This window comes from Hordeum vulgare, chromosome 7H (assembly GCF_904849725.1).
Source record: "Hordeum vulgare subsp. vulgare chromosome 7H, MorexV3_pseudomolecules_assembly, whole genome shotgun sequence".
Lineage (NCBI taxonomy): Eukaryota > Viridiplantae > Streptophyta > Magnoliopsida > Poales > Poaceae > Hordeum > Hordeum vulgare.
The window spans coordinates 538278295-538297550 of NC_058524.1; the positions used below are offsets into that span (position 1 = coordinate 538278295).

Below are 19256 nucleotides of genomic sequence, written 5' to 3' on the forward strand. Positions count from 1 at the left end.
AAGTCCGGCCGGGGTTTCCGCCACGGCCTCAAACGATGTGTGCAGGTTCCCAAGCCCACCATCCGGGTGCCACTTGGTACACCGTGCCACTGCCTACCGCATCACAGCCCACCTCTCAGGTCAGCACCATGCACGGCCTCCAGCATTACTATAAACACCAGAAACTACTTGCAACTCCTGGACCGAGTACTACGCGATTAATAGGCCGAGCGGGGTCATATTTCAGGGCCCAGCATGTGGTAGTATCTAGTCTTGGATTACATACACGGAACTCAGTTCCTATGGACGGTTCCAATGAAACAACCCGCCATGTACTCCTACACAGCCTTTCACCGGTACCTTTACCAAATCAAGTTCAACACACAACCTTTGCTCACCGAACACATTTCCACAATTCTGTTGATCTCCCAGATGATAGACCATACACAACTCTAAGCATAGCATGCATAGCAGGATAAGGCACATCATAGCTCAAGCAACTACCAGGTATGCTAGGTTGCAAGGTTCGGCTATTTACTGTGACAAGGTTAGGTCATGCAAAGGAAGTGGGTTCAACTAACGTGGCAAAAGCAGTTGTAGCATTTGATCCTAATGCAATAAATAAGTGCAGGAGCAAGAACATGGGAATTATCGGGATGATCAAAAGGGTTGCTTGCCTTGTTGCTCAGAGGAGGAACGATATCCGTCAGACGGATATTCGGTGGAATCCGAGGGTGCGGAGCCTACCGAAATGAATGGCAACATTCAATAACAATCATATGCAATCAAAATGATGCATGAGCATGGCATGAGAATGCAAGGTGATAAGTTATTATAATCAATATATATTAGGTTTAGAGTTGATTTGAATCACATTCGAATATCAATTCAAACGAGGTAGTCTCGGATACCGGTTTAATTGATTCGACCTGATGCTCAGATCAACTTGATATTAGCATGCATGAGATGTCATGTTAAGGTACTGATTTGTAATTAGGACAGTGTGTGATCATGGCATTCATAATGAAATTTGAATATTTTCCAAATTCCATTTAAAAAGTAATTATAAGAATCGAATTATTCCTTATTCTACATGTTAGGGTCCTGTAACTTTTTCAAACATGGTTGAAAATAGCATATTCAGAATCCTTGAATTTTTCTGATACTTTTTCGTATATAAATTATTTCCATTGGAGTTACAGATTAATTTCTATGATTTTTACAAGTTTTAGCAATTTCCTGGAATTATTTCTATACTGGAAATTCTCTTTATTGCATCAGCCTGGCGTCAGCAGGTCGGCCGACCTGTTCAGGTCAAACCTGACAGGGGGGACCCACTGGTCAGCCTCTCTGGGACTAATCCCGCGCTGACCAGTCTCTTAACTACGTTGGCTTGGCCTTGGGCCCACTGTCAGCGAGTGATTGAGCCCCTAAGCTGTTGGGTTAACTTGGCCACGTCGGCCCCCACCGGAGCATGGCCGGCGGCGACCACGGGCGCGGCGGAGGGCTCGCCGGGGAGAGCTAGACAGCGCATTGGCCGTCGGTTTTGGGCGCAGAAAGGAGCTACGGGTAGCTGGTGCAATGCCGCATCTAGCAGGGGCATCAGGGGAGGCTAGGGTCACTGGGAGAGGCGCCGGCTACGAGCCGAAGCGGCGGCCGAAGCTCGGCCTTCTACGAGAGATGGATCTAGGGCACGGGGAGGGCAGCTGGAGGGCTCATCACACTCCTGGAGGCTCCAGGAGCTCGATCCCTAGCTCGAGCGCGTGGAACAGGCACCACAGCGACGGCGACGACATGACCGGTGGCGAGGAGCTCTCGGCCTTGGTGGGGAACGGGGCTACGGTGCACGGAAGAGCGTGGGGTGAGAGGGGAAACGATGACGAGCTCACGGCGGTTCCGATGGTGTTGTTGTAGGGCTCGGGGGTGCGCCGGAGGGAGCGAATCGACGGGAGAGGTCCGGCGGCCGGAGGTGGAAGACGATGGCGTTGGGGGCTATGCAGAGCTCGGGGACACTTCGGCTTCTGCAGGGAGGACCAGCTCGACGAGGCGAAGCTGCTGGACTACTCGGAGGGATGTTCCCGCGGCTAGAAGCGCTGCGGCTCGAGCTCGAGCTCGTGGTAATGGCGGCAGCAAGAAGGAGGAAGAGATCCGAGAGGTGGGAGAGAGCTAGCGCTGGGAATGGATAGAGGAGGCCTCGGGGAGCTTATCCCCGGCCTTGCCAGCGCGAGGCGGCGGCCAGGCAGGCGCACAGGTGCGTGGCCGCGCCGGAGAAGGCGGCGGCCACCTCCTGCTCCTACTGGCGCGATGGAGGAGACGACTCAGGGAGATGGGTCGGGCGAGGCTAGGCGACAGGTAACCTCTTTTCCATTTCCTTCTGTTTTATTTCTATTTTAATTTCTGACATTGATTTGCTATTTATTTCAGCTCCAAAAAGGTTGTAAAAACTATTTTAAACACACATGAATATTTGTTATAATATTCCCAACCATTTCCAAAGTTTTCAACATTTTTGAAAATTTATAGTTTCTGATTTCAAATTTAAAATTTGAAACCAGTGGCTTTTTGCGTTAATTTAAAATGCTTAAAGTGTCTAGAAAATAGTTTTCTCCAATGCTCATTTACTTTCATGATTTATCAGAAAGTTTGAACATTTCTTGAGGCCATTTTGGGTTCATTGATTTTAACTAGTTTGAGATTTTCTTTATTTAAAGTAGTGGCTAGGGTTTTGAGTTTTTCCTTTGCCACTTTCTTGTTCTTGTTGAAAATTCTTAGATGCAAATGCAAAGAAGACATGAGCACAAGACTAACTTGCTTAAGGTGTCAGGGATGTGACAAGGGAACCCGCCAGATGAGCCCCCATGCAACCCGCCAGGAGCAGGCTGGCCCAGGTGTCCACCGCCATTACCCCCTTGGTTGTCCCTAGAGGCGTGGAGACGAAATTCCTGCATCACATAGCAATTTTCCCAAGAATGAGTAAACGGGGTATCTGGGGTGCTATGCTTAGGTCAAGGTGCCTTGAGCATCTCCTTCTAATTGCGCGGTTTTCTCCCACTGAAGCCTCGCCCAGGATCGGTATTCTGACGCTGATTTCTAAACCCAATATTGGCGTTAGCAACAAAATCTGACCCGCCATCTTGCTGCCTCCTCTTTCCTTGACCTCCCTAGTTCCCATTACGCCCAGGGTTTTGATAATGACCCTTGCTACCGTCTCCTTTCTTACTTTCGCTGGCTTTGTCCTCATCTGAGTCGGCATCCTTTGTGCCATCTGACTCGGCGTATCTGGTGAGGGTGCCCATCAACTCGCCCATGTCTTGCACCTTTCGCTTCAAGCAGTAGAGCTTTAAGACGAGAGGTTGAAAATGGCAATTTTCTCCAAGATCAGCACGGCTTGAGCCGCCGTGATGCCATCTAACGAATGAATGATTTCCGCAACCCGGTGTGTCCAATGATGAGACGACTCATCGCTGCGTTGAATGCAATGTTGTAGATCCACAATCGTCATTGGGCATTTGCAGGTTCCTCGATGTTTTTATAAACAACTCCTTCAACTCTCCCAATTGTTGATAGAATTAGGCGGTAGATTTTTCAACCATGTTCAAGCCGGCCCTTCCAACATCATCGTGAGGTATTTGGCACACACACCGCATCACTAGCATCAAGCATGTCCATAGCAAGCTCATAACTCTCAATCCATGCGGTCGGCTCAAGATCTGCTGTATAGTTGGGCACCTTGCGAGGACCTTTGAAGTCTTTCGACATGCACTCATTGCGCAGGGCCAAAGATAGACAGGGGACCCCGATGGTCCTGCCACTTGACTCGCCATGTGCGGGCGTTGGCTGAGTGTAAGTCGGAACCACTTGAGCCGCCAGTGCCGCCGCCGCATCTGCTTCTGCCTCACGGGAAGCTCGGGCTGCGTTTATGAGCACCTCGACATTCAACATCGAAGGCTTGGGCGGATTAACCTGAGGTTGTTGCCGCTGGCCGCTGCTCGAAACTGCTAGAGACTCCTCATGGTGGCTCTTGGTGCAACTCGCATGCGGCGTGGAGTGTAACCGATCACGGTGTAAGAAACTGCGTCTGTTGAACTACCGCACTCTTGAGCATCTCAATGGCGTTCCTAGCCTCCACCTCGACCGGGATGTTTCCATGGATGGGGAGCGACTCCAGGTTACGTGTGGTAGCCAACACATTATCAACAGGGTTGGAGAAGTGACCCTGCGGCGTCCGGAACCGTTGATCCGGTGAGCGCGTCGGAGGAGGCTGAGCCGGCTCAATCTGTCGGTTTGTCTGTCGAGGGGGGTTCTGCTCCACCCCCGGCGTGCATGGGCTGTCGAACAAACAAGTCGGGTCAAGATCAACCGAAAACCGAGTCCGATGTCTCCTCTGGTGCACCGCGTCGGAAGCGTCTTGACGATGTTCCAACTACCAAGCCTTAGCTTTCAAACGCTCCCACTCATTATTGATCCGAGCATGCACCTCTGCCATCCGGGTGTTCTCGACGTCGATCTCTTGTTGTACCTTGGCCATCTCCTCACGAAGTTTTGTTAACTCCGTGTTAATCTCCTCCCGATTCTTAGCAGTAACTAGGGTTGCCATGCGTTTTGTCATCTCCCCCATGAAATCCATCATGGCTTGAGTCGGCATTCTGCCAGACCCACTAGCCCCATTGGCGGCGGCTGTTCCTGGCCGATCTTGGGCCGGCACGGCCCCCGCCATGTAGATGGTGACCTAGCGGGGTGGCTCTTGTGACTCCTCGGAAATTTCCGCCTCGGGAAAGCCTCGAGTCTTCCATGAAAGAGGGGACAGATTGACCCTATGTCCCCTATAGACGACTCGCCATCAGAGTTAATAGGGCTATCTCCGTCTATCGGCGGCTCATCCGGGAGGCTAATCCCTTGTGTGAAGCCGACAAAAACGTAGCGCCGCCTGGCTTGACGCTGGGCGGGTCGGGCGAGCCGAGCCGGCTCGACAATGTCGATGCAGATGTACGGCTCGGGTATAGATGCACCGATGAAGACGTGCATCTTGCCAAAGGGGACCCGGTATCCGGACTCGATTGAATCGGCCTCGGGACCCCCGCTCGAATTGTCGATGTAACGCTTTCCACGACAGTTCTTGGTCATCTGACCAACCGCGTAGCTCTCGAACACTGGAAGGGCTCCATTTGAGAACTCAACTCCATCGTGCGAAGGCCCCATGGTGGGCGCCAACTGTCGTGGTTTTGTCACGACAGATGTCCTCGTGAAAGGACTTAGTGATGAGGCCATCGCAACTATGTGGCGGCTCAAAGGGGTAGATCAGGAACGAGAGACGAGTTTACCCAGGTTCGTCCCCTCCGATGGAGGTAAAAGCCTACGTCCTGCTTTATGTATATTGATGATGAAATCGATTACAAAGATGCGGATTCGCCCGACCTAGCTCTCGATAGATTGTAACTTAACCCTATCAAAACCAAGGACTTGCTTTTATACAGGTCAAGACCAAAGGTTTTACAAGAGACATGGTCGTGTCATGATTCGTGACCCGACACGTCTCTAACTCGCCTTGCCTTTGAGATAAGAATATCTTCTGCCAACCCTCTAACTCATGATGGCTCCGTTCCGTCATCTTCGTAACCAAGAGCCACCGGACGACTTATTGGAACAAGTCGCCTTGCACCTTTGGTTTTACAGACCCATCTTAAGCCGTCATAATCATGATTCGATCCCATAGGACGTGTTGTACGGCCGGGTAATATTCCCAACAGGATTGCTACTTGGGTACACAAATACAGAATTTTCCTTTTCGTTCCCATGGCGGTTTAATTCGAGCCATTGGATTCTCCATCGGACCGTCGACGGGGGGCGCAGTTGATCATCCCCGCCCCTAGTATCCCCAGCCACCCAAACCTCATCATCAAACCGACGCCAAGAAAACCAGACACCGTCCGGCGACGCCATGAAGCACCTCCTGCTCCCCTCCCCGCTCCCTCTCCTCCTCCACGGCCCCGCCTCCAAACCCCTCCTCCTCCACGTCCGCCACCGCCACCGCCACGCCCCAAGCGCCGCACCCGACGGCAACTCCGGCGACACCTCCACGGCCGCGTCCGAGCCGCCTCCCACGAATACCCAGCCCAGCCGGCCACCCTCCACGCCTCCGTCCACCAACTCCGGCACCACCAGCGTCAAGACCCGCCTCCGTTCCAGGAACCAGGCCCGCCGCGTCCAGGACCCGTACCTGCCCCCGGTGGAGGTGAAGATGATGAGGGGCAAGGGCAAGGCGAACGCTTCCGCGGCGCCGAGGAGGGAGAAGGAGAAGCGGAAGAAGACGTGGGACGAGATGAGCCTCGGCGAGAAGGCCTACGAGCTGTACGTCGGGGAGAAGGGCGCCCTCTTCTGGCTCAACAAGTTCGCATACGCCTCCATCTTCATCATGGCCGGCGCCTGGATCCTGTTCCGCTTCGTCGGGCCCGCCACCGGCCTCTACCAGCTCGACGCGCCGCCGCTGGCGCCCACGGACGTCCTGCGCGGCTCCTAGTGAGAGCCAGTGCCTAGGTTTCTTGATAGATAGCGCGGCGGGTAAGGTAAGGGATGGACGGCCGGGAAAGAAGATCGATGAATAATTGTTGCTTACAACGGCTTCCATGGGATGCTTGTATCTGGTTATTACGAAATTATCGTAGAAGAATGATTATACTTCCCTGGGTAATATTGGAGCTAAAGTTTTCACCCTGAATTCCTGAACAATCTTACACACCATTCAACTCTGTTTCGTTAATGGGATTTTTGTTGGCATGTAAAATTCGATGTTAATCGACTCAGGCAACTGAATCCGACGCAACGATCTGAAGTTGAAGACCATGATGTCAACAACAAATCAGCAAGCAAACAAAAATTCCTAACAAACTCATGTCAGTGATCAACTCATCATAACACACATGTACAAATTCTGAACTTCTCCACAACACAACAACACAGTGATCTCCCTACTGAGTAGTGACTGATCAGCTCATCGATCAGTTCGGCAATTCAGATGGATCACCAGTTGATCTACACAAACAGTCAGCTGGCAGTTAGGAGGTTAGGATTCAGCAATCGATGAGCCGATCAGGACGACAAGGACTGCGCGACGGAGGACGTGGAGAGCAGGCCGGAGAGGAGGCCGACGATGAGCGCGCTGTTGTAGGTGGTGGCCTCGTTCTGCATCACGTTCTGCCGCTCGTCCACGAACGAGTCGTTCTTGAAGGGGCCACCGACGAGCGCGCCCGTGGCCACGTTCGGGTTGGGGTCCGGCGACTCCAGCCACTCCTGGCCGCCGCAGCCCGTGTTGACGTCCGACGGGATGGACGCGCCGCGGTGGTGCACCCGCTGCGGGTAGCTGTCGCCGTACCCGACCAGGTAGCTCAGCTTCATCGGGTTGTCCCCCAGCACGTAGTCCGCCTGCCATTGCCAAACATAAATTCAGTCGCATTCCCAGGTTCTGACAATCTAACTGAAGAAATGGAAGACAGCCATTTCTCTGAACGAACGATTTCTGGAGAGAGCACTGACCTGGGACTGGGCGAACTTGCGCAGGTCTGCCGGCGAGAAGCTCTGCCCGCCGCAAGTGAGCTCCGTCTTCCCCGAGGTGAGCATGTAGTCGCCATAAACGGCGGCGAGGAAGGCGGAGGCGACGGGGTGCTGGAGCGAGTTCCACTCGGCCACATACAGCAACCCACCCTGCGTTCTGAAGGCGGCGGTTTCAGAGTCCGGCAGAAGGATGCACATGACGGCGTCGGCGGTCTGCTTGTACGACTCGAGGCCATCGTCGTTGTCGTCGGATACGCCGGCTCCCTGCGACGCGAAGAAGCTCACCCTCGACAGGAGGACCTGGGTGCCCGGGCGCTTGTCGTCCCAGCTGAAGTACCTCGGGTTGCCGAGGTCGGCGAAGTCCTCGCCGTTCTTGCCGGTGGCGTAGGCGAGGTAGCTGCGGTTGCCGGTGGCGTGGAAGAGCCAGCCGCTCGCCCACAGCAGCTCGTCCTGGTACGTGGTGGAGTTGTAGTACTTGGCGAGCTCCGGGAAGGTGCGCGTGTAGGCGCCTCTGTGCCGGTCCGCGAACGCGAAGAGCTGCTCCGCGTGGCCCAGGAGGGACGACGAGTAGGAGGCGTCGATGGGCTTGTAGACCAGCGACGCCGCGGCCATCGCCGCCGCCGTCTCGGCCGCCACGTCGCTGCCGGGGGACTTGGCGGTGATCTTGGTCAGCGGCCGCTTCTCCGACATGGTCTCCGGCCTCTCCCAGCACTTGTGGTCCACTTCAGGGTCGCCCACCTGGTCGATGATCACAACAAAGTCAACGACACATGTGTGCATCCCTCTTCAGAATCGGTTCTTGTAAAATTGAAATATGCATCCTGCAAGTTTTTCTCATCCACGTCGGTCCTAAACCGGAGTATTTTGCATGATGGTCCAGTTCAAATTGTTCGCATTGTTGTCAGGTTATTAATTAATATAAGCTTTTGAAAAGGAACATATTTTACGGATATAGCTCAAAGGGTTTCAATCTGAATATGTAGCATCAAGTGGTCCTATGGTCTAGTGGTTAGGACATTGGACTCTGAATCCAGTAACCCGAGTTCAAGTCTCGGTAGGACCTTTTTTTTTTGCTGAATCTGAATATCCAAGAAAATCTGCGGTAACCTGAAATCCATGTCTTCTAAATTTCCTTTTCTTTCTAAAATTTTTAAGGACTTTAAAATGATATATGGTCAGAGAAACGACTATTATTTTTGTCGGTTTTTTTTCAGCGGTGTAGCATATAAAAAGTCTTATTTTATGAGACAAAGGGAGTACGCTGTCTAAAAATCAAGAACATCAAAATGATATGGTCAGAGGAACACTAAAGAAATAGTTCGTTGAATCTCATTATCCAAGAAGATGTGCGGTAACCTGAATTCTGTCTCTTTTAAATTTCTTTTCCCTTCTAGAATTTAAGAACTTGATTTTTTTCACCGGTGTAGCATTATTTTATGAGACGAAGGGAGTACGCTGTCTAAAAATCAAGAATATCAAAATGATATGGTCAGAGGAACACTAAAGAAATAGTTCGTTGAATCTCATTATCCAAGAAGATGTGCGGTAACCTGAATTCTGTCTCTTTTAAGTTTCTTTTCCCTTCTAGAATTTAAGAAGTTGATTTTTTTCACCGGTGTAGCATAAAAAAAGTCTTATTTTATGAGACGAAGGGAGTATGCTGTCTAAAAATCAAGAACATCAAAATGATATGGTCAGAGGAACACTAAAGAAATAGTTCGTTGAATCTGATTATCCAAGAAGATGTGCGGTAACCTGAATTCTGTCTATTTTAAATTTCTTTTACCTTCTAGAATTTAAGAACTTTAAAATGATATGGTGAGAGAAACAGCTACTTTTTCTATCCGAAAAACAAAAACTTCAAAATGACATTTAACAATAAAAAAGAGTTCGTTGAATATAGTTATCCAAAAAGATGTGCGGTAACCTGAATTCTATATCTTCTAAATGCTGATAGGGGGCAGCCGATGGCGAACAGAAGGTTCAGTGGATGGCCTGGGACAGGGGCGGACACAGGACCCAGGCACCCATGGCCTCGGCCCGGGGCGTGAGCCCCTGCTCCTTTGGTGACTAAAGCTTTTAATAAGGACGTGAGACCCATATTTACGAATATTGCTTTAGTGTGGCCTAGGGCTTGCCGCCGACCTGGCTTCGCCCCTGGCCTGGGATTAAAATGTGTAGAAGGAAGCAAGGTGGGGAAGTGGGTTCGAGGGGCTTAAAAAAGTTTGGCATATTCTGATGGTTTCTCGTTCACTTTGTGCAAGCACACTTAAGGTTCGCTATTTTGAGGACATGGACATTATGTCGGCCTCGTGCCTTCATGGTTGCTCCTATACATGTAGAAGATTAATGCACTGTCGGAATATGCTTATGAATGGACTGATATTAAGGATAGGCAACGGCAAATCTGTCAACGTGTATCATAACAACTACAGTAAACTCCTAGAACAGGGAGTATGGTGTCACTGGTGCTGATTATATTCCGGGAATTAGGAAGGTGGCATATCAGCTACACGACCGTTGGGACGAAAGTAGGCTGCGGAAAATTTTCTCTTCCAGCAACGCAACGTGATGGAAAATAATTGATGTAGAGTTTTCTCTCGAGGAATGGAAATATTCAAGGTACCTGTAAAGGTGGAATTACACCCGAGGAAATTATACTCGACATGTCGAGAACAGCTATGCTGGAATAACTAAGCGGAAACTAGGATCTCTAGTGATCTTAAGTGTCACAACAAGGAAACATATTAAGGGAATGTATCACATTAATTTTTAGATTTTTCAACATAGTGTTAATATGATTGTTGACCCCTTGACTAAGTCTATTAGTCATGAGGTATCTAGTAAGCATGTTAAGGCTATGGGTTTACAAATATTTGAATGATCGTTTCGGACAAGCGGACAAGTGGAAGATGTTGGAATCATGTGTCCTACAACTATATTCAACCCTAGATTTCTAACAATTATGCGTCAATTCTGGCATTGTCCGCATTCTATTCATTTTTGGAAACTGCTACGTGATGAGGTTGTGGTAATGCGGGCAATGCCAGAATAAAGTCAGGGAAGGTTGCTAGGACGTGATGAGGTTGTGGTAATGCGGGAAATGCCGGAATAAAGTCAGGGAAGGTTGCTAGGACGTGATGAGGTTGTGGTAATGCGGGCAATGCCGGAATAAAGTCAGGGAAGGTTGCTAGGACGTGATGAAGTTGTGATAATGCAGACAATACCAGAATAAAGTCAGGGAAGGTTGCTAGGACGTGATGAAGTTGTGGTAATGCGGGCAACCCTAGATTGCCGTAATGCACGCTAGGACGTGTCTAGCTAGGGAAGGTTGCCGTAATGCGTTATGTAAAACATGGCTCCATGTGCCTCCTAAGTGTGCGAGCTGGGAGATTACAACTGCGATGGCTATGAACTTCGCATAAATAAAGAGAACTTTCACTAATATAAAAACAACAAGTGGTCCTATGGTCTAGTGGTTAGGACATTGGACTCTGAATCCAGTAACCCGAGTTCAAGTCTCGGTAGGACCTTTTTTTTTTTTTGGCTTTTTGTATCTCCTCTTTTCTGTCTAAAAAAAGTGACGTCGAGTTCAAATCTAGGGTTGTATCTCACCCTTTTCTGTCTACAAATTAAGAACTTCGAAATGATATGCTCAGAGAAACAGAACAATCTTTTTTTCGCATGATGATCATGATCACCTGGATGTAGAGGACGTCGTGGGAGGGGTGCGCGTTGACGAGGTAGTCCATGATCCAGCGCAGCGCGTCGATGGCGGAGTCCCGCTGCTTGGCGGCCTCCATGGCGCCGCCGTACTCGAGGACGGACCACGACAGCATGGTGGCCGTGAACGCCATCGGGAAGCCGAACTTGATGTGGTCGCCGGCGTCGTACATCCCCCGGGAGAGGTCCAGCCCGGCCTCCTGCCCGTCGTCCACCGCCGAGTCCCCCCTCCACGGGATCTCCTTCTTCACCAGCTTCCCGGCTTCACCGTCGATCGAACAACACAAGAAGAGATCAAAAAATTCCAATTCAGATGCATGCCATAATGCAGCGGTTTGCGTGGATCATGCGCGTGCGTGCGTGCGTGCGTGCGTGCGCGCGTACATTTCTGGACCTGGAAGAACTGGAGCGCGACGGCGAGCGCCTCGGCGTACTTGTGGTCGACGGAGCCGGGGACGGGGCGGTCGCCGCCGCCGTTCCTGTTGCGGACGAACACGACGGCGGCCGTGACGCCGAGCGCGACGAGCAGCAGCACCAGGACGCAGCAGCAGCACCGCACGCAGCGCGCCATTGCTCAATGGCCGCTCCTAGTTCCTCCCGAGGATCAGCAGGCCGATCGATCTCCCGGCCGGCCGATCGGTTGCATCGACGAAGCAAAAGGGATTAAGAGCACAGGAGGAACTGCCGTCGCCAACTGATTAGGCGCGACGTCGGTCGAGGTAACCGACCGACACCGCGCGCGCGCGGGAGGGCAGACGTGCCGCCGGCGATGGGAAGAAGGACAGACGCGCGCGTGGGCGTGGGCGTGGGTGGGGAGTTAGAGGCTGGCCATGACCGTCTCCCCATGATCGGTTGCTGACGCGTATGATCGGTCCCTTCTTGCGGTTGCAGTTACCGAATGCCACGTAGATGCAGGCAGGGTTCAAAACTTCAACCAAGTTTCAACTGCTGACCAAAACTTTTTGTTTGCCCCGAGTTTTGGTTAAAACTCTGTGAATTTCGATACATCGAATCCTGAGGACTTTCTAAATTTATCAAAAAAAAAAACAATTTGGATATTTAGGTGAGGCCTGGATTTTTCATGTTAACGAAATACTAGTACACATGCCCGTGCGTTGCACTGGACGAAAAATAAATATATGTGTCATTATACATCATTTTTATATCCAATTTCAGTAAACATTGAAATATGATCAAACGTGAAAATTTATTTATTTTCTATGAAAGTAAAATTTTTTTGCATTGCTAAGGGTATGAAATAAATTCCATGGTTTGCATGATATTCGAGAGTTTATTCTCATGATGAAATACTACTCTATGTCACTCAATATGTTAGATTCTTCCTCGTTTTATCATGGATTCATAATTTTATACTTGACCACTTCAAAGATAAGACGATCCATTAGATTGTAAAGAGTTTACAATACTTCGTGCTTTTTTGTAGATATGCTAACGCCAACGATAGGAGCACACCGACTGCACCAACACGGTTAGTTTCCTTAACACCATCATCAAGACTTGAACATGATCAGGAACAGGACATGCAAATGTACGGGGAAGATGATATGATGGAGAGCAGTAGCCACATGCATGGAAGTGGTGCACGGAAGGACCGAGGACATGGTCGGCGTAGCCAAGACCGTATGCTTCTCCCTCTCCCTCCCTAGCCGGTGTGCGGGATGAAATAGAACACAACTCCTCCTCCAAACCAGTTCGAGCTAGATGAACTGTTGTCGTACTATCTCAACTCTTCGTTCCTCCCTCCTCTTTATCTCACCAACGGTATCAGAAATATCTACACTTGAGGAATATATTGATGAAGAGGTAGTCCATAGTTGAGTCGCAAATATCTTTTCTCTTAAGAAATGCTCCCATCGTTCGAAAATATTTATGGAAAAAACGGATAAAAAATGATATATCAAGAACTAAAATACATATAGATACATCCACTCCTCCGACATGAGGAAACAGTATTTCTTTCCAATATATTTTCCCAAACAAATATTTTCATTATTTCAGTCACATATAACTTAAGTACTGGAACTACTAATGTATCATAATTAAGATTAAGATATGGTAGTTTAAACAGCAGCGAAGTATGCTAATAGAGATCGACATCTAGCTCTACTCAACAATAAAGAAGAAGAGACCGACATCTAGCAGCAGCCACATCGGAACATCTAGCCGCCTCGCTAGCGCTCGTCCGTATACAGACTCGTCGGTCGCAATCATCCATCTTGACCGCACTTCGTTCTTTTCCAAACGGCTCGGCTCTGACCACATCCCGACCCAGATTCACGACCCCTGAGTCACGCTGTCGCTGGCCGCCTGCGCCCACACCCGCCCCAATCTGTACACATCTACGGATCCTCCCCAAGCTCCTCCGGCGCTCCATCAGCCACATGGCACATGCTACACACTGCGCGCCATCGGGATGCCGCTCCCCCGTATCCCGTGCGCCATCAGAAATCCCACGACGGCCCGTGAGGAGATGGCTCTGGCAGTGTGCTCGGGGCCGCCTTCGCTCTAGTACCGATGGTCGTCTCGTACTCATTGGGCGTCCCAGCACCTTCCACATCTTTCTCCTGTGCTTTCTTGGATTTCTAACAGCGGCCGTCCCCGTCGGCTCTTTCTCATGTGGCTGTGGAAATGCTTTTCTTTCAAACATATATAAATTTGTAGGATCTCGACACTTTGTCTGTTAAGGTCATGGCACGCGAAGCCATGAAGGTATATTTCCTTTTTCTGGCACCCTTCACAAGCCGTCTCAACCAATCGAGTATCAGTTTTTGTTTTGATTTTGTCACTTCCGTTTTCCTCTTTACATCATTAAACCGCATGCACGTTCCATGAAGGGAAGAAATCAGTCGCATAAAACAGTTTCTTAATTGAGTGATGGATTGGAGAAACAACCTCAATATGTTTGCTACAGAGTCTCCTCCCATAAAAGGAAAACCTTTGCAAAGGGAAAATAGGCACAGAGTCAAAACTGAGCAGAATCAGCTGGGGAACCGCTAGTAGCTCCAGAGCGGGACATCAGCTCCTCCATCGCCGTTGTCCCGGTACGTGTCGATGATGGTGGCCGTCGACGGTGTGTCCATGAGCAGCGCCTCCGCGAGGCTCACGTAGTATGAGCCTAGGTCCATTTCCGGGAATATGTCAAGCCTGAACATATCGCTGTCCGTCGCGACCGGCAACTTGAACTCTCCATCGGCGGAAGGTTCCGACGTCTCCGATGAATCAGCATTGTCGGACTCGGACGACAATTGTGTAGGAGCGCTAGATGGGCCTTCTCGGCGACGGTCCTGGTTATCAGGCCATCGGCAGCCTCCCATCGCTGGAAATTCGCTACGGCCTGGAGGGCCGCGCGTCGGACGTCGGCGCGATCGGAGAGCACGGACGACACAACGAGCAGCCACGCGGAGTCCGCGAAGTTGAGGCACCTGGCGGAGCGGCCGCCGAGCACGAGCATGGCGGCGTCGTTGGCGTGGGCGGCGGCCTCGGCGGTGAGGTACGGCCCGAGCGAGAGCCGAGCGCCGCGCTTGCCTGGGACGCGCACCTCGCAGACCCACCGTCCGCGTTGCCCCGGCACCGCACGCTACGGTACTCCAGGTGCCGGGTCTCCCGGAGCTTAGTGCGCCCCGCGGGGCGCTTCGGCAGCATGGGGGTGGGTCGGCGACGCGTGGTTTGGTGAGGAGGGGCGGGGTGTGGCATGGCAGGAAGTGGCCGCCGCCCTCGCCAAGCCCCCGGGCGTCCTCCTGGACCTCCTCGGCCCCGTCTCCTTGCTCCCGCACGCGGCCCCTCGTCTTCGTGTCGCCGGAGACAAGGCCACGCCAAAGCTCTCCGAGCTCCCTCGCCTCCTCGCCTCAAGCCGCAGGCTGATGTCCACCTGCGCATCCTCGACCCCGCCTACTCGCGCCCGCGAGCCGCCCCTCCTCTACCTTGCCTCATCGTGACCGCACACCGGTGGGCCGGCAGCGCGCGATGAGGCGGGACGGGCGCGGCAGGAGGTGGCGGTGCGCTAGAGGTGCAGATGAAGATGGGAATTGGAAGGCAGGGGACGAGCGGTGGGTGCGTTATAACTAATGTGGGGGGATTTTGTGAAAAACTGAAACGTTTTTTAACTTACAAAAGGACTGCGGGTTGATTTTTAGGAAATAGAGGGGCCTTTTTGCAAAAACAACGACGACGTACGACAGAAGCGCTCCGCGCTTTATTATTAGGGGAGATTAAACCTTCGATGCAGGGACGAGTCCCAACTTTGCAAAGCTCTGCTCTTATGCATTGTACATCAGCTTAAATGTTTGTTTGGGAATACTTCGTCTTTAAAATTCAGCTCCACTCTAAAAAAACCCAAGTTAGCTCCAAGGTATGTCGTTCCATAAAAATATGAGAATTTAGTTGGTAATGATATTCACCGACAATGACGCCAAAAATCATTCGTAATATTTGTGATCTGCGTTGAATTTTCCGTAAAGAGAAACGAGTTATCGCAACACAATGCGGATAAGTATTTTTCTAGATTAAGAAAACAAGGTTTGTCGAACCAATATGAATATCAATCATCAACCATCTTTAGCAGCTGCACACAAAAGAGCAAACAACTTGCATCCAACGCGGGCAAGAGGATTGGCAATCCCCTTGATCTCGTTATTTGCAAGCTAATGAGATGTGTAGATAATTGTAGATAGTTGTGACTTGTAAAATAAAATAAAAGACAAATAATAACATCGAGGAAATTATAAGTTTTCTGAATATACTCTCTCCGTTCCTAAATATAAGTCTTTTTAGAAGTTTCACTTGAAGACTACATACGAATGCATATAGACATACTTTAGAGTGTAGATTCACTTATTTTGCTCTGAATGTAGTCACCTGATGAAATCTCTAAAAAGACTTATATTTAGGAACAGAGGGGGTATAAGTGAATAGACCCGGGGGCCATACTGTTCTCTAGTGGCATCTCTCATGAAAGCAACATATGTTGGGTAAACAAATTACTGTTGGGCAATTGATAGAGCATCAGATAGTTATGCGATTTTCACAATAATGATCATGTATATATATGCATCACGTCCATAAGTAAATAGACCGTCTCCTACCTACACCTACTACTATTAATTCACCCATCGATCGCTATCCAGCATGCATCTAGAGTATTAAGTAAAACAGAGTAATGCTTGAAGAACAATGACATGATATAGACAAAGTGAACTCAACCAACATGAATAAACTCCATCGTTTTATCCTTAGTGACAGCAACACAAAGACGCAACTTGTCCCTTTGTGTCATTAGGATATAGAAACTCTCCAGGTTAAACCTACTACAATGCACCCCTCTCACTAAAGAAATACCAAACTACTTGGCCAAAATAAATCAATAGATCAGAGAGAATTACGAAGTTGTGATGATCATGCAAATAAGAATCATAAAACTAAGATAAGACTCAAATATTTTCCATGAATTATTTGAACATAAACCCACAATTCATCAGATCCCAACAAACACACCATACAAAAAAATTACATCGAATAGATCGGAGCGAAGATGCAATGATCATTATATTGAAAATCAAGAGAGAGAGAGAGAGAGATCTAGATACTAACTATGGACCCGTATGTCTGTGGTCAACTACTCATACATCATCACGAGGGCACCAACGTTGATGAAGAGGCTGTAATGCCCCAAGTGTGTAGTTGCCATATTTGGAACCTATCTTATGTGGGTCCACCTTGTCATGAACATGTTGATCTTAATGCATGTATGATTTCATGTGGCACTTGATCTTCTTTGGTTGTGTGGCTATATTTTTTTGCTTGTCGTGTCATTGTGATTGAGTTGATGTGGGGTTGGCCTTGTGATCACATGTGATGATGGTGTGTGGAGTGTAGGAGTGGTTGTTCTGTATTTTCAAAGCTCCTTGCAATTCAAACCCTTTTCCTTTCCTTTTAATCTCATGTTCAAAATTCCATCTTCCACAAAGCTGATTTAAAAATGTCTTGTGTTTAGAGTATATTGTGGAGATGATGATGTAATAGTTTGGAGTCTTGGTTTTGGATTTGACGGTGCATATAAATCACAAAATAGGTTATTTAAATGCTGTTTTGGATTTATTAAAGTAGCCCCATAAATGCTTGTTGTATTTTATTTAATTAGGCAGTTCATTTTTAGGTCGAGGGCAATTTTTGCTTTGATTTTATCTTTTATAATTTGCCCTGTGCCTATTTTTCTTTTCCCTGTTTTATTTTAAATAGAAATAGCCAGGGTGCTTCTCTTTCTCTATGTGGCGCACTAAGTGGGCTCCCTCCCACTTAGCGGCCCATCTCTCCTTTCCCTGGCAACCCGTCGCGCGTCCGTCGTCTTCCTCCTCCTTTCCAGCGAGGCAGTGGGTCCCTCCCGTCAGCCTCTCTATTCCGTTCCCCTTTGTTCCACCAGAGAGAGCACGCGCACATGGAGCCCGTCGCGCGTCCCTCGCTTCTCCCCTCGCCCTATAAAGGAGCCTTGGCGTCCGTGCATTCGTTAGGGTTCCTCCCCGCTGCCGCTCCATCCAGATCTCGATCCCCCTCTCTCTCTCTCGTCGCTGCAAGGTAAGGAATCGTTCGGCTCCGCCATGGCCGACGGATGAAGCTCGTCGTTGCCGTCGACCTGCTTCGTCTTCTTCCTCTTCGAAGGGTCCAGCAGCTCGAGGGCATCTCCAGGAGTCCGTTCCCGCTGCTGGATCTCCTTCCCCGACTCTGCTTTGTCTTCTTCCTGGAGGCGCCTCTTCTCTGACGAGTTCCGCCGCTCCGCTGTTCTGCTTCCACTACTTCCTCTACGGGCGCTCCTTCCTCGACCCGTACCTGAGGTAGTGATCTCCCTTCCTCCTCCCTGCCTTAGATCGGTTGCCGCAACTGCTTGATTGCTGAGCTCGTCGTCTCTGTCGCTGGAGCGCCGCTCACCGTGGATCCGTAGCTGTAGAGCCCCTCGGGCCTTGGTTAGGATAGGAATGGAACCGTGGATGCACCAGCGCCCTTCCATAGAGCGCGCTTAGTCCAATTGCTAGCAGAACGCTGACGAGGTACCTCCCCTGTTCCGGCCAGCCGTCGACAGCAGAGGTAGCAGTAGGGGTACTACTTCTGTTTTGCTTCCCCTATGTAGTTAAGATCCGAACCGTAGCCTAGTGGTAGCAGTGTGTTGTTGCCTGATGAGAGGGCGTGGGTTCGATCCCCCCTCGGCACATCTTTTGTTTTTCGTTTATTCTACACAGTAGTCAACAGGAACATGTTATCATGTATGTGCCCTCTTCCCTGTCGATACGAAGCCAGTGGCATGACTCTGTTGGTGCTATACAGTGGGTTCTGGGTTTGAATCCCAGGTGCCCCTGTTGTATTTTTGTCATTTCTTTTTATTTCTATTTCTTTTGCTTGTCCTACCATATTTGTGCCTAACCCATAGGCATTAAAGTGGACCATTTTGATTTCTTCTCCTGCTATGCATAGATAGAGGCAGGATCTTTAGTTGTGTGTGTGTGTGTGCACACTTGTGATAGTGCAAGTGATGTGTGTATGTGTGTATGTGGCTTAAGTGATAAGTGGCTCATGTGATCTTGCTAGTGTGTGTGGGTGTGTAGTTCTTGCAAAGTATGTGCATTGTGGAGTAGGTGAGATGTGTGTGTGTTGAGGTGATGTGTGTGTAATTAGTGCACACATATGTTGTACCTAGTAGGAGTGTATGTATGTGATGCTCCATGTTTACTTGCATAGTAGTTTTTCCTTCATGTTGTTCTTGGTATTAAGTGCTTGTGATGAGGTTGTTGTGATGATATGTGTGTGGTGAAAACAGCCCCATTTGCAACACTTGTGCACCTCCTCATGTTCATATGAGAGAGGGCATGATGTGTGTGTGTGTGGGTGATCTAGTGAAAGTAGTGCTTGTGATGTTGTTCTGCATGACACAAACATGGGGTTCCAACCCTCATGTCACTATTGTCTTTGTGCACATGAGCATAACTATGTAGTAGTTGTTC

General features: G+C 49.7%; 2 protein-coding genes, 2 non-coding genes and 1 pseudogene across 4 annotated transcripts; 3 read left to right on the forward strand and 2 right to left on the reverse strand.

The window, feature by feature from the left end:
• The first annotated feature begins 5857 nt into the window (after positions 1-5857).
• LOC123412528 lies at positions 5858-6694 on the forward strand. The gene has a single exon (XM_045105478.1). The coding sequence runs from the start codon at positions 5918-5920 to the stop codon at positions 6494-6496; it is 579 nt and encodes a 192-aa protein (XP_044961413.1). The 5' UTR covers positions 5858-5917; the 3' UTR covers positions 6497-6694.
• A 96-nt stretch (positions 6695-6790) lies between these two features.
• LOC123412526 (endoglucanase 18-like) lies at positions 6791-12039 on the reverse strand. Its single transcript, XM_045105477.1, has 4 exons — positions 11635-12039; positions 11229-11512; positions 7510-8265; positions 6791-7398 (listed from the first exon to the last, which is right to left on the reverse strand). The coding sequence occupies exons 1-4, from the start codon at positions 11819-11821 to the stop codon at positions 7066-7068; spliced, it is 1560 nt and encodes a 519-aa protein (XP_044961412.1). The 5' UTR covers positions 11822-12039; the 3' UTR covers positions 6791-7065.
• TRNAQ-CUG lies at positions 8519-8590 on the forward strand. The gene has a single exon. It is a non-coding gene; the product is annotated as a tRNA-Gln (tRNA).
• On the forward strand, positions 10989-11060 carry TRNAQ-CUG. Its single transcript has one exon. It is a non-coding gene; the product is annotated as a tRNA-Gln (tRNA).
• Positions 12040-14100: 2061 nt separating the features above from the next.
• LOC123409234 lies at positions 14101-18268 on the reverse strand (annotated as a pseudogene).
• Between the last annotated feature and the right edge of the window lie 988 nt (positions 18269-19256).

Excerpts from the sequence above, each read along its gene's own strand:
- LOC123412528 (XM_045105478.1), top strand. The coding sequence starts at position 5,918 with ATGAAGCACCTCCTGCTCCCCTCCCCGCTCCCTCTCCTCCTCCACGGC.
- LOC123412526 (XM_045105477.1), bottom strand. The coding sequence starts at position 11,821 with ATGGCGCGCTGCGTGCGGTGCTGCTGCTGCGTCCTGGTGCTGCTGCTC. Across the intron at positions 11,513-11,634 it reads GTTCTTCCAGGTCCAGAAAT|CCGGGAAGCTGGTGAAGAAG; the intron begins GTACGCGCGCAC and ends TCGACGGTGAAG. Across the intron at positions 7,399-7,509 it reads GCAAGTTCGCCCAGTCCCAG|GCGGACTACGTGCTGGGGGA; the intron begins GTCAGTGCTCTC and ends TGGCAATGGCAG.